At 48.7% G+C, this 13,515-nt stretch overlaps 1 protein-coding gene across 1 annotated transcript in view; it reads right to left on the bottom strand.

Moving 5' to 3' along the window:
* Positions 1 to 13,515, bottom strand: part of ppl (periplakin) — a 90,925-nt gene that overhangs the window by 21,205 nt on the left and 56,205 nt on the right. Inside the window, exons 10-11 of the mRNA XM_086000650.1 lie at positions 3,731 to 3,853; positions 1,429 to 1,575 (exon numbers count right to left, since the gene is read on the bottom strand). Of these exons, the coding sequence (XP_085856776.1) occupies positions 1,429 to 1,575; positions 3,731 to 3,853 (270 nt within the window). The remainder of the gene's footprint in view (positions 1 to 1,428; positions 1,576 to 3,730; positions 3,854 to 13,515) is intronic.

Genomic DNA, 13,515 nt, shown 5'->3' with positions numbered 1-13,515 from the left:
AATTTGGTATTCAAATTCCTGCCTGAAAAAGAAATTGGACAATGGGAGCTGGATGGCATTTTGTGACTATAATTGCACTCGGTGGTGCAGCTTTTGACAGTAATGAGTTCCACCTAGGAGAGCACTTCCCAACAGATGATCACATAACCTCATTTGTTGAGAACACCATTGTCAGCTCCTAGTCTGGCAGTTGAAGGTCACATCAAAGAAACAGTAATTCTCACCCATTAGAGGTAAAACTGAGGAATAGCGAAGGACAACTATGGAGAACTCTACAATTAGGCTCATTTAGGAAGATTGCCTTGAACCTTGGTCTTGATTACCACTTGAATTCAGTTCTTAGTGTGGGCAGAGAGTGAAGTTGCAATCGTTCTTTGCCAGGACACGCAACAGTAGCGCACACACAGAAACACTCCCCGTCAGCTGATCATAGGGAAAAGTATACTTTCATGCAATTACTTTTCCACCTTAATTCAAGTGACTATCGTTTTCAGCTGAATCTAGATAAGCTTATCTTTGATAATTTATAAAGAATTTTGATGTTTCCATTTGTTAACTGTACATTAAGATGAAAGCACCATTGGAGAGGGTGTATTCAAAATGATAGCTATGTAAATCTATTATTATTCTCAATCAGATAAAGTTTTGAGTACTAGAGCAACACTGACTTACAGGCACACATAAATCACACTTAGTACATCTGTAGTTTTTTTTATTTGTTCATGGGATGTGGGTGTAGCCGGCAAGGCCAGCATTTATTGCCCATCCCTAATTGCCCTTGAGAAGGTGGTGGTGAGCCACCTTCTTGAATACAACTGAGGGCAGTTAAGAGTCAATCACATTCCTGTGGGTCTAGGAGTCACATAGGGGCCAGACCGGGTAAGGAGGGCAGATTTCCTTCCACATTAGTGAACCAGATGGGTTTTTATGACAATCCGGTAGTTTCATGGTCACCATTACTAATACTAGCTTTTTATTCCAGATATAATTAATTGAATTTAAATTCCCCATCGTGAGATAGAAGATAGGAGCAGGAGTAGGCCATTCGGCCCCTCAAGCCTGTTCCGCCGATTTGAACGCATGTCTCTAGATTAGTAATCCAGGCTTCTGGATTATTGAGCGAATATTAAAATATTTTCGACATTATTTTGACAAGTTGTAGCGTTGGGTACTGTATTTCTAATCCAAAATAAGCTAATCAGGCAGCAAAGCCAAATTATTCACTAAAATGGCAACAAATAACATTTGGTCGGATATGATTAAATGTCTGACTTAAAAGAAAAAACCCCACTGTGGATTGAATAGGTGTGAGCTCAACTAACAATTAGCATGGCTGGAGTTTGTTTCCCTTCACCAAGCAAGTCAGAGTAAACACACACAGTGCGCAAGGAGGTTAGCTCCACACAAATTAAACTGAGAAATTCTTACTTGTTCTGCCTCAAAGTCACAAAGTGCCTCCACTGGAACGCATTTGGGAGGGTTTGCACGGCGATACTCGAGAGGCAGCACCTGCTGGCTGCGTTTCTTCAGGGTTTTCACCGCATCATCATACTTGTCCAGAGCTCGGTCCTGGTCCTGCAGAGGGCGAAGCAGAAAGCATCATTAACATTAATAAGACTTTGGGTGTTCGCACACACACTGCCCGTAGCATAGCGGTGAAGCGGCTTCTGCTTTACGCTGACACGAAAGGTGTTGTGTAAACGGGGTGCTGGAAAATTGATCGCCAGACCCGACTTTTTAATGCAATCTAGTATACTGTATTCGCTGCTCACGATGTGGTCTCCTCTACATTGGGGAGACCAAACGCAGATTGGGTGACCACTTTGCAGAACACCTCTGTTCAGCCCGTAAGGGTGACCCCGAGCTTCCGGTCGCCTGTCACTTTAATTCACCGCTCCATTCCCACTCAGACCTCACCGTCCTCGGCCTCTTGCATTGTTCCACGGAAGCTCAGCGTAAGCTCGAGGAACAGCACCTCATCTTTCGATTAGGCACTTTACAGCCTTCCGGACTCAATATCGAGTTCAACAATTTCAGATCATAACCTTGGCCCCTATCATATTTTTATATATTTTTTATCACACTTTTGGTTTGTGCCTTTTCTTTTTTTCTCTTCCATGTGACAGCTGGCTTTCATTCTGCCAGCGCATTTCACACTTCATCTAGAACCATCCTTTGTCTCTTTACTTGTCCTATTACCATCTCGTCTCACCTTGTATATCTCTTAATGTCACTCCACCTCTCCCAGACCTTCCCTTTTGTTCTTTCATCCCCTCCCCATTTCCCAGCCCCCAAACTTGCTTCTTAATCTGTTTCATTTCCTGCTTTTTTCTCAGTTCTAACGAAGGGTCTTCGACCTGAAACGTTAACTCTGTTTCTCTCTCCACGAATGTTGCCTGGCCTGCTGAGTTTTTCCAGCGTTTTCTGTTGTTATTTCGGATTTCCAGCATCCGCAGTATTTTGCTACCGACTTTTTAATGCTCAGTCCCCCTGCTGGCTTCAGTCTCACATTGCAGGTCACAAACCGCAGTGTAGACACCGCCCGGCCGACTCGCTCAGGTCCTACATGGTCAATTTTACCAGGCCCAAGAAGAAAACAAAAATTTAATGGCCAAAACAAAAAAGAACTGCCGATTGTTTACCCTCCTGGGGATAAAGTAACAGTTTTAAACAAAATAAAATGAACTGCAGTTTTTGTTGAGTGTGTCACCGCCAAAAGAATTAGAAAAATTGGCTTTACGCCCTTTAGTGCAGTGCTGAAACCTAAAATAAGTGCACGCTTTTGACTGCTGCCTTGAATCAATTACCAGCACAAGTCACCTGTTCCTGAGGCCAACAGGGCCGACTATATTGTGGCACTACAATAAGTCTGCATGGACTCGCTGCAGAACAACTGATGTTCTGCTGCAGATTCCAAGCGTTTCTCAGAGTAAAAACAATAGTGGCCCGTAATTTGCGGACAGCGGCGAAGCAAAGGCGTTCGGCGCTGGCCCTGAAGTAAGCTTCTTCACAAAGATCTCGTGAACTCTGTGGCGAGAAGTTCGGCTTTTCTGACGAGCTGCTGTGACGTCAACAAGCTGCCTAAGCAGCCAATCAAAATGCCGAATTCGCACAGACGGCGAACCAGGAAGTCAGTAAGCTCCTTTGGTTCTAACTTTTTTTTAAATGTTAGAGAGAGCAAAAACAAAAATTGGGGCTCTCACATGGGGAAAAGGCAAACCTGAAATAAAGATGAACAAACTTTAAAGAAAAAACTTTTTTTTAAGTTTCTTAAAAATTTTAATTTTTATTATAATGGCTAAATTTGACACTCCACAAAATTAAAATTAGTTTTTCAGGGCCATAACCTTCGTTTAGCAGAAGAACTGAAGTCTTTGTCAGTTTCCCTGATTTGACAGATTACACTGATTGCCGGCTATGGGGGGTGGGGGTGGGGGTGGGGGTGGGAGGAGGGGTGGGAGGAGGGGGGTCCATAGCGCAGCCAGTGTTGGAGCAGTGAATGACTGACCGCAACTTCAGGATTTCCGCGTTAGGATGCGCATGCGCTACATCCTGACGTTGCGGTCAGTTTCAAAAGGAGTAATAACAGCGAATGCTGTTCGTTCGCTGTTATTACCCACCGCAAATTCCGGGCCAGTGTGTAACTGCTCCAATTTGACACTGGCTGGGCGTGTCGTTGATAAAAGGTGGATCACTCATTCTCCGCTCTAGACACTTTGCAACTACTTACATCGAGGTCACGGAGCAGAGTTTGAAGCTGGAATTCGTCCTTGAATTCTGGATTGTACTTCTGATCCAGATCATTGTCAACTTTTTTGAGAAGATCCTGCATGTCATTTGCATCTTTGTAAAACTAAAGGATTAAAAATAAATAAAGATAAAAGATGTTAGTTTACACAGTTCTATGGGCTAAATTCAGACAATGGACTAGCTTCACTCCATTTTGTTGGCTAGGAAGCTAGAGATTTTGGGAGTTAATAATATAGAAAGAATTAAATAGTCAGCCCTGAACATGTTCAAGGTGAAAGAAGAGGGGAGGTAGGAGCTTAATCTGTGGGCAGTGCAGAGAGCTAGTTGTGCATTGATAGTTTTAGAACTGGCTCTACTGGATATCTAGGAGGTTTTAGGCTATACTTCCCCAGAAAATTTTCATCATCACCACTTCATTTGGTGCATGTTGCAGCAGAAGGTATTATATTCTTTAATGGCGATTGTCGAAGTGGGTATACTGCAAATGACACTAAACGCCACACTGCTTAAAGAGAAATCCCACTTGCAGAGATGTGAACTGAAACCAAAACCATTACAACCTGCAGATCTCTTCTGAAGTGCAGCACCCTCAACTGAATGGCCCACAAGGCTGTTACAAATGGGTGCCAGGAAGAACAAGCCATCCTTCCATTCACTCCTTGAAGTCAGTGAATCCAAGGAACACACAAGCCATTCCAGAAGACACGGTAAAGCTGACCAGCAGCTTCACATAGCTGGCACAGCTCCCAAAGGATGGGCAATTCACGAACGGCCCTGGCTATAAGCCTCTGGCCTCGCAAAAACAAGTGGTTGCATTGGCTTTGTAACTTCACCGCGCGATGTACACCCAACATTCTTTACACTTATTTTAGACACAAACAAACATAAGTACATGAAAGCCTGAAGGAGAAAATTCAAATGTTGAAGATGCAAAATTGGTGGTGCATCTCTAGGAGGTTCCAGATGCACTTTCCCCTGGAAAATTTTGAATATTAAAATTTTAAATGATGCACTGGGGTTAATTTTAAGCACTTCTACAATCCACAGTTGTTCTTCCTCTTTTATTACATAAAAAATCTAAGTAGCATTAGATTTTAAACAGAGCAGCCAGAACATCAGTTCCCCAAATGTTACGTCGGCAATCACTCTCACACATTCCCGCCCCCCATTCCTTTCAGAGAAACAATCTCTCCTCCTTCAACCCCCTTTCCCAACAGTTCATTCTGCCACTTTTCTTCCACTCCCAAACCTATTCAAGTCCATACTCTTCTCCCTCATTCCAACCTGGTACTCTTCTCCCTTCCAACACAGTTCAAGCTTCGACTCTTCTTCCCTTCCCCCTCTCCATTCAAGCTACTGTAGCACCCTTTATTCCCCTTAACACTCCCAGTTCAAGCTGACTATCCCTCTCTCACTCCCAACCCCCCACGCCCACCCTTCTCTACTCCAATCGGTTCATGCTGGCATTCTCCTTCCCTAATCCGTCTCAGCTAATGCTGGCACCCTTTCTCTCAACTCTGTCTGAGTTAACACTGGCACACTTTCTCTCAACTCTGTCTGAGTTAACACTGGCACACTTTCTCTCAACTCTGTCTCAGTTAACACTGGCACCCTTCCTCTCAACTCTGTCTCAGTTAACACTGGCACCCTTCCTTTCAACTCTGTCTCAGTTAACACTGGCACCCTTCCTCTCAACTCTGTCTCAATTAACACTGGCACCCTTTCTCTCAACTCTGTCTCAGTTAACACTGGCACCCTTCCTCTCAACTCTGTCTCAGTTAACACTGGCACCCTTCCTTTCAACTCTGTCTCAGTTAACACTGGCACCCTTCCTCTCAACTCTGTCTCAATTAACACTGGCACCCTTTCTCTCAACTCTGTCTCAGTTAACACTGGCACCCTTCCTCTCAACTCTGTCTCAGTTAACACTGGCACCCTTCCTCTCAACTCTGTCTCAGTTAACACTGGCACCCTTCCTCTCAACTCTGTCTCAGTTAACACTGGCACCCTTCCTTTCAACTCTGTCTCAGTTAACACTGGCACCCTTCCTTTCAACTCTGTCTCAGTTAACACTGGCACCCTTCCTTTCAACTCTGTCTCAGTTAACACTGGCACCCTTCCTTTCAACTCTGTCTCAGTTAACACTGGCACCCTTCCTTTCAACTCTGTCTCAGTTAACACTGGCACCCTTCCTTTCAACTCTGTCTCAGTTAACACTGGCACCCTTCCTTTCAACTCTGTCTCAGTTAACACTGACACCCTTCCTTTCAACTCTGTCTCAGTTAACACTGGCACCCTTCCTTTCAACTCTGTCTCAGTTAACACTGGCACCCTTCCTTTCAACTCTGTCTCAGTTAACACTGGCACCCTTCCTCTCAACTCTGTCTCAGTTAACACTGGCACCCTTCCTTTCAACTCTGTCTCAGTTAACACTGGCACCCTTTCTTTCAACTCTGTCTCAGTTAACACTGGCACCCTTTCTTTCAACTCTGTCTCAGTTAATACTGGCACCCTTCCTTTCAACTCCGTCTCAGTTAACACTGGCACCCTTCCTTTCAACTCTGTCTCAGTTAATACTGGCACCCTTCCTTTCAACTCCGTCTCTGTTAACACTGGCACCCTTCCTTTCAACTCCGTCTCAGTTAACACTGGCACCCTTCCTTTCAACTCTGTCTCAGTTAACACTGGCACCCTTCCTTTCAACTCTGTCTCAGTTAACACTGGTGATGCGCTATCAATTACTCATAAAAGACGGAGAGTTAGGAGAGTAACTAAAGGCTTTTATTAGCAAAGAACAGAGCATGCCTCTCATGGTTGACTGGGTTCCAAGAAGGCAGGGGGCTGCAGAGCGGTCACCTTTATACCTGGGCCTGTGGGTGGAGCCAGGGGCGGAGCCAGCAGAGACATGCAGAGGCATGCATAGGTACAACAGTGTGCAACAACAACAACAACGGTGAACAACAATAACAGTGGTTTACCACATTCACCCCTTGTTTAAAATTGAGTCCGGCGGGGTGAAGTGTACTAAAGGTTCGTGTAAGTAAATCTATCAGGTGGCCTTGTATGCCGTCCTGATCGTCGTGGTGGCGGCGGTGATGGTGCAGCATCCAACGTTGAATCTGGCGTCTCATTGAGTGGTTGGGTGGTCAATGACGGGTCCTGGGGCTGCAGCATGCCGTCTAGCGGGGTTGGGTTGTGGGTAGTGGTGGATGGCAATGGTAGTGTTTCGGGGCACCCGAAGGTGCGAGATCTCGTGTGGAGGCTGTGTCCTCCCGCCCGTCCGGGTACGCTACGTAAGCGTACTGGGGGTAGGCGTGGGTAGTGGTGGGTGGCGAGGGAGGTGTTTCGGGAGCACCCGAAGGTACGAGGTCTCGTATGGAGACTGTGTCCTCCCGCCCGTCCGGGTACACCACGTAAGCATACTGAGGGTTGGCATGGAGGAGGCTCACCCTCTCGACCAGGGGGTCCGTCTTATGGGACCTCACGTGCTTCCGCAGTAGGACGGGTCCTGGAGAAGTCAGCCATGTCGGTAGCGAGATCCCCGATGTGGACTTCCTGGGGAAGGAGAACATTCTCTCGTGAGGGGTAGCATTGGTGGCTGTACAGAGCAGTGACCGAATGGAATGGAGCGCCGCAGGGAGGACCTCCTGCCAGCGAGAGGTCGGAAGGCCCTTAGATTTCAAGTTTAAAAGGACTGCCTTCCAGACCGTTGCATTCTCCCTTTCCACCTGACCATTCCCCCGGGGGTTGTAGCTGGTGGTCCTGCTTGTAGCAATACCTCTCGCGAGCAGGTACTGCCGAAGTTCGTCGCTCATAAAGGATGAGCCCCTGTCGCTATGGATATAGCTAGGGAAACCGAACAAGGCGAAGAGGTCATTCAGACATTTAATGACCGTGGTACTGGTCATGTCTGAGCAAGGGATGGCAAACGGGAAACGGGAGTACTCGTCAATTATGTTGAGGAAGTACACATTGCGGTCGGAGGAGGGGAGGGGCCCTTTAAAATCGACGCTCAGCCATTCAAAGGGGCGGGTGGCTTTGATCAGGCTTGCTCTGTCTGGCCTATAAAAATGTGGTTTGCACTCGGCACAGATTTGGCAGTTCCTGGTCATGGTCCTGACCTCCTCGATGGAGTAGGGCAGGTTACGGGATTTGATGAAGTGAAAAAACCTGGTGACCCCCGGGTGGCAGAGGTCATTGTGGAGGGTCTTCAGTCTATCAACCTGCGCGTTGGCGCATGTACCACGTGATAGGGCATCTGGGGGCTCATTGAGTTTCCCGGGCCGGTACAAGATATCGTAATTGTAGGTGGAGAGTTCGATTCTCCACCTCAAGATCTTGTCATTCTTGATTTTGCCCCTCTGCTTATTATTAAACATAAAAGCTACTGAACGCTGGTCAGTGAGCAGGGTAAATCGTTTTCCGGCCAGGTAATGCCTCCAATGTCGCACAGCTTCCACAATGGCCTGGGCCTCCTTTTTGACAGAGGAGTGTCGAATCTCGGGGCCCTGGAGGGTCCTTGAGAAAAAGGCCACGGGTCTCCCCGCCTGGTTAAGGGTTGCAGCTAGGGCAAAGTCGGATGCGTCGCTCTCCACTGGAAAGTGATGGACTCATCCACTGCGTGCATCGTGGCCCTTGCAATATCTCTTTTTATGAGAGTGAAGGCTGCACAGGCCTCTGCTGTCAGGGGGAAGGAGGTGGACTTGATGAGGGGTCTGGCTTTGTCCGCATAGTTGGGCACCCACTGAGCATAGTACGAGAAAAACCCTAGGCATCTCTTCAGTGCTTTTTGGCAGTGGGGGAGGAGGAGCTCCATAAGGGGGCGCAATCTGTCGGGGTCGGGGCCGATGACTCCGTTCTCCACTACACAGCCAAGAATGGCAAGGCGCATGGTACGAAACATACACTTGTCCTTGTTGTATGTTAGGTTCAGCCATTGGGCCGTACGGAGGAATTTCTCTAGATTAACATCGTGGTCCTGCTGGTCGTGGCCGCAGATGGTGACGTTGTCTAGATAGGGGAAAGTGGCCCGGAGCGCGTTCTGGTCAACCATCCGGTCCATCTCCCGTTGGAAGACTGAAACCCCGTTGGTGACGCCGCAGGGAACTCTGAGGAAGTGGTAGAGACGACCGTCAGCTTCAAAAGCTGTGTACTGGCGGTCCTCAGCCCTGATGGGGAGCTGGTGGTATGCCGACTTCAGATCAATCGTCGAGAACACCCGGTATTGTACTATCTGATTGACCATGTCAGATATGCGGGGGAGTGGGTATGCATCTAGCTGGGTGTAGCGATTGATCGTCTGGCTGTAGTCAATAACCAGGCGCTGTTTTTCGCCAGTCTTCACTACCACCACTTGTGCTCGCCATGGGCTGGTGCTACTTTCAATAATCCCTTCCTTCAGGAGTCTCGCTACCTCAGATTTAATGAAGCTCCTATCCCCGGCACTGTAACGCCTGCTTTTGGTAGCGATGGGCTTACAGTCGCGGGTGAGGTTAGCGAACAAGGAGGGGGGGGGGACTTTAAGGGTGGAGAGGCTGCAAATGGTGCGCGGCGGGCGATTTAAAAGCTGCTGGCTGCAGACTGTGAGTGGGGGGAGGGGTCCGTCATACGCTAATGTGACACTCTTAAGGTGGCACTGAAAATCCAACCCCAGTAGAACGGCAGCGCAGAGATGTGGCATGACCAGAAGTTTAAAATTTTTGTATTCTGTGCCCCGTACTGAAAGGGTCACTACACAGTAGCCAACGACATCCGCTGACTGGGCTTTGGAAGCCAAAGAGATCCGATGGCGCGTCGGCAGGACCGGGAGAGAGTAACTGCGCACCGTGTCGGGGTGGATAAAGCTCTCCGTGCTCCCGCTGTCAAAAAGGCAGGTAGTGGCGCGGCCGTTTACCGTAATGCCCATCATGGACCTGGACAGTTGATGAGGGAGAGATTGGTCCAGCGTCATGGAGGCCAGCGTATGGTCGAGCGGGTCGATGTGGTCGTCAGATGAGGCGGTGGTTGAGTCCGGGTCCCCCGTGGTTGAAGTTGGAGACGTCCAAGATGGCGGACAAAATGGCGGCGCCCATGATCCCGATCCCCACGCGGCTGGGGGAGCACAAGATGGCGGACAAGATGGCTGCCCCCACGGTTGGCACGCGGCGCTGCTGGCGTTAGCGGTTTTACCTTTGCAGGCGCTGACATAGTGTCCTTTCTTCCCGCAGCCGGAGCAGGTAGTGTTTCTCGCCGGGCAGCGTGCTCTGGGGTGTTTTGCCTGGCCACAAAAATAACATTTCTGTGCCTTGGACATCGCAGCAGCAGTTGAAGGTGGCGGTCCCGTGACCCAAGGTTGTGGCGTCCACGTTGCAGAGCGGTTAGGGGAGAAGGCGTCCATATTCCTGTGGGCCGCGTCGAGCGAGAGCGCGAGGGACACTGCCTTTCTCAGGTCCATTTCTCCCTTTTCCAACAGTCTCTGCCGGGAGTAGTCGGACCTTAGACCCGCAACGAAAGCATTTCGGATCAGTCCCTCCGTGTGTGCTGCGGCTGATACTTCTTTGCAATCGCAGCCTCGGCCGAGTATCCGTAGTGCCCGTAGGAAGGCCTCCACCGATTCCCCGGGCTGCTGTCTGCGGGATCTTAAGAGGTGCCTGGCATAGACCGTATTTACCGGGCGTGCGTACTGCCCTTTTAGCAGATCGATAGCCGCCGTGTAGGTCGTCGCGTCCTGGATTATCGTATAAACTTGGTGGCTCACCTTTGAGGCCAGGATTTCCAGCTTGTTTTCATCCAGGGTCACAGTTGAGGCTTGCAGGTAGGCCTCGAAGCAATGCAGCCAACGCGCGAATTTGGTAGCCGAACCCGCTTCTTGGGGGTCTAGGTCCAGGCATGTTGGTCTGAGGGCTCGCAGCAGCTCCTGCTGCTCAGCGTTTGTTGTCGACATTTTGTTTTTGCTAATAAAATTGATGCGCTATCAATTACTCATAAAAGACGGAGAGTTAGGAGAGTAACTAAAGGCTTTTATTAGCAAAGAACAGAGCATGCCTCTCGTGGTTGACTGGGTTCCAAGAAGGCAGGGGGCTGCAGAGCGGTCACCTTTATACCTGGGCCTGTGGGTGGAGCCAGGGGCGGAGCCAGCAGAGACATGCAGAGGCATGCATAGGTACAACAGTGTGCAACAACAACAACAACGGTGAACAACAATAACAGTGGTTTACCACAACTGGCACCCTTCCTCTCAACTCTGTCTCAGTTAACACTGGCACCCTTCCTCTCAACTCTGTCTCAGTTAACACTGGCACCCTTTCTCTCAACTCTGTCTCAGTTAACACTGGCACCCTTCCTCTCAACTCTGTCTCAGTTAACACTGGCACCCTTCCTTTCAACTCTGTCTCAGTTAACACTGACACCCTTCCTCTCAACTCTGTCTCAGTTAACACTGACACCCTTCCTCTCAACTCTGTCTCAGTTAACACTGACACCCTTCCTCTCAACTCTGTCTCAGTTAACACTGACACCTCTCCTCTCAACTCTGTCTCAGTTAACACTGACACCTCTCCTCTCAACTCTGTCTCAGTTAACACTGGCACCCTTCCTCTCAACTCTGTCTCAGTTAACACTGACACCCTTCCTCTCAACTCTGTCTCAGTTAACACCGGCACCCTTCCTCTCAACTCCGTCTCAGTTAACACTGACACCCTTCCTCTCAACTCTGTCTCAGTTAACACTGACACCCTTCCTCTCAACTCTGTCTCAGTTAACACCGGCACCCTTCCTCTCAACTCTGTCTCAGTTAACACTGACACCCTTCCTCTCAACTCTGTCTCAGTTAACACTGACACCCTTCCTCTCAACTCTGTCTCAGTTAACACTGACACCTCTCCTCTCAACTCTGTCTCAGTTAACACTGACACCTCTCCTCTCAACTCTGTCTCAGTTAACACTGGCACCCTTCCTCTCAACTCTGTCTCAGTTAACACTGACACCCTTCCTCTCAACTCTGTCTCAGTTAACACTGACACCCTTCCTCTCAACTCTGTCTCAGTTAACACCGGCACCCTTCCTCTCAACTCCGTCTCAGTTAACACCGGCACCCTTCCTCTCAACTCCGTCTCAGTTAACACTGGCACCCTTCCTCTCAACTCCGTCTCAGTTAACACTGACACCCTTCCTCTCAACTCTGTCTCAGTTAACACTGGCACCCTTCCTCTCAACTCCGTCTCAGTTAACACTGGCACCCTTTCTCTCAACTCTGTCTCAGTTAACACTGACACCCTTCCTCTCAACTCTGTCTCAGTTAACACTGGCACCCCTCCTCTCAACTCCGTCTCAGTTAACACTGGCACCCTTTCTCTCAACTCTGTCTCAGTTAACACCAGCACCCTTCCTCTCAACTCCGTCTCAGTTAACACTGGCACCCTTCCTTTCAACTCTGTCTCAGTTAACACTGGCACCCTTCCTCTCAACTCTGTCTCAGTTAACACTGGCACCCTTCCTTTCAACTCTGTCTCAGTTAACACTGGCACCCTTCCTCTCAACTCTGTCTCAGTTAACACTGGCACCCTTCCTCTCAACTCTGTCTCAGTTAATGCTAGCACTTCTGCTTCCTCCTCTCCCCCCAAAGCAGCGCCCCTAGCTTCGGCCCCCTTCTTTCTCCCCTTCATTGTCATCCACTTCAGCCTTTTCCCTCGCCCCTTTAGTGCCATCCATTTTCTTCCTACTCCCCGCTCCCTTTCCCTCCTCCATCCAGGGCTGCTCCTGCCTCACTTCTGCCATTAATGGACGGGAACAGGCTCCTGTCACCTCAGCGCTGCTCACCTAGTGCTGCCGTTAGTGGAAGTAGGCTCCACCTCGGAGTACTGTAGATGGGAACTCCGCTTTCCCGTCCACTAGTGGCAGCACCGGGGGAAAAGCACAACCTGTGGTTTACAGCAGCTGAAAAGTAGGCAGATGTTTCTCTCCTGAAATTAAAAGTGGGCATATGGAATATACTCATATAAACCCCCCAAAAGAGAGCTGCACTAACAGATTGTGGCTATCAGCACGGACTCTGTTCACGGTGTGGGCACCTATCCTATTACTCTGTTTTGCAAGTGTTCCTTTACAAGGATACTGAACCATTGTGCCATCCTATAAAACTATTCAGAAGGAATCAAAAGAAGTGAAACTGGCAGGTATAAAACTATGCTGAAAGAGACAAACATCAAAGGTGGACAATTACTTTCTTATTGTTAATACCTGGTCTGACTTTCCAGTCATTTCTCTAACTTGACACCACAGCAATGGCAATTGGAGAGTTGGCAGGTTGAAACACAATCCTGACAACAGGGGAGCTGTGTGTTTAATAATTGTATTAACTGTTGGCTCAGAATTCTTTTAATTCCCTGTTTATGCCTAGTTACTTCGATTAATCAGGCAGCGGGTGTAGACTGGATAGTGTAGTGGCTTTTTACCGCTGGGACCCGAGCTGGAATCCAGCCCAGGCAAATGACATTAAGGCCTCTTCTCTCTGATAGGCAGAAGAATTCTAATTTAAAATAAGTTTGCACATTGTTTCAACCCTAATGGGTATGGGTTCAAGGTACAAAGCCACACAACATTGTGTACAACTTCCACCTGCCCACTGAATGAAGTACCAGGGCTAACAATTTGATTAGGCCCAAAAACAGGTGCAGGGATCGCGATGCGCGATTGGCTGCACCCATTGAAAGTAATGCAGGCAGCCATGCCACATTTGCTGAGTGCGCTACTGAGTGGCTGAGCGCTCAGCAGAGGGCCAATGTTCGT

This window comes from Somniosus microcephalus, chromosome 11, assembly GCF_052327205.1.
Source record: "Somniosus microcephalus isolate GS21.2 chromosome 11, FLI_Smic_1.0, whole genome shotgun sequence".
Classification (NCBI taxonomy): domain Eukaryota; kingdom Metazoa; phylum Chordata; class Chondrichthyes; order Squaliformes; family Somniosidae; genus Somniosus; species Somniosus microcephalus.
The sequence above is the reverse complement of the archived record's forward strand: the minus strand, read 5'-3'. Positions and strand labels throughout refer to the sequence as shown.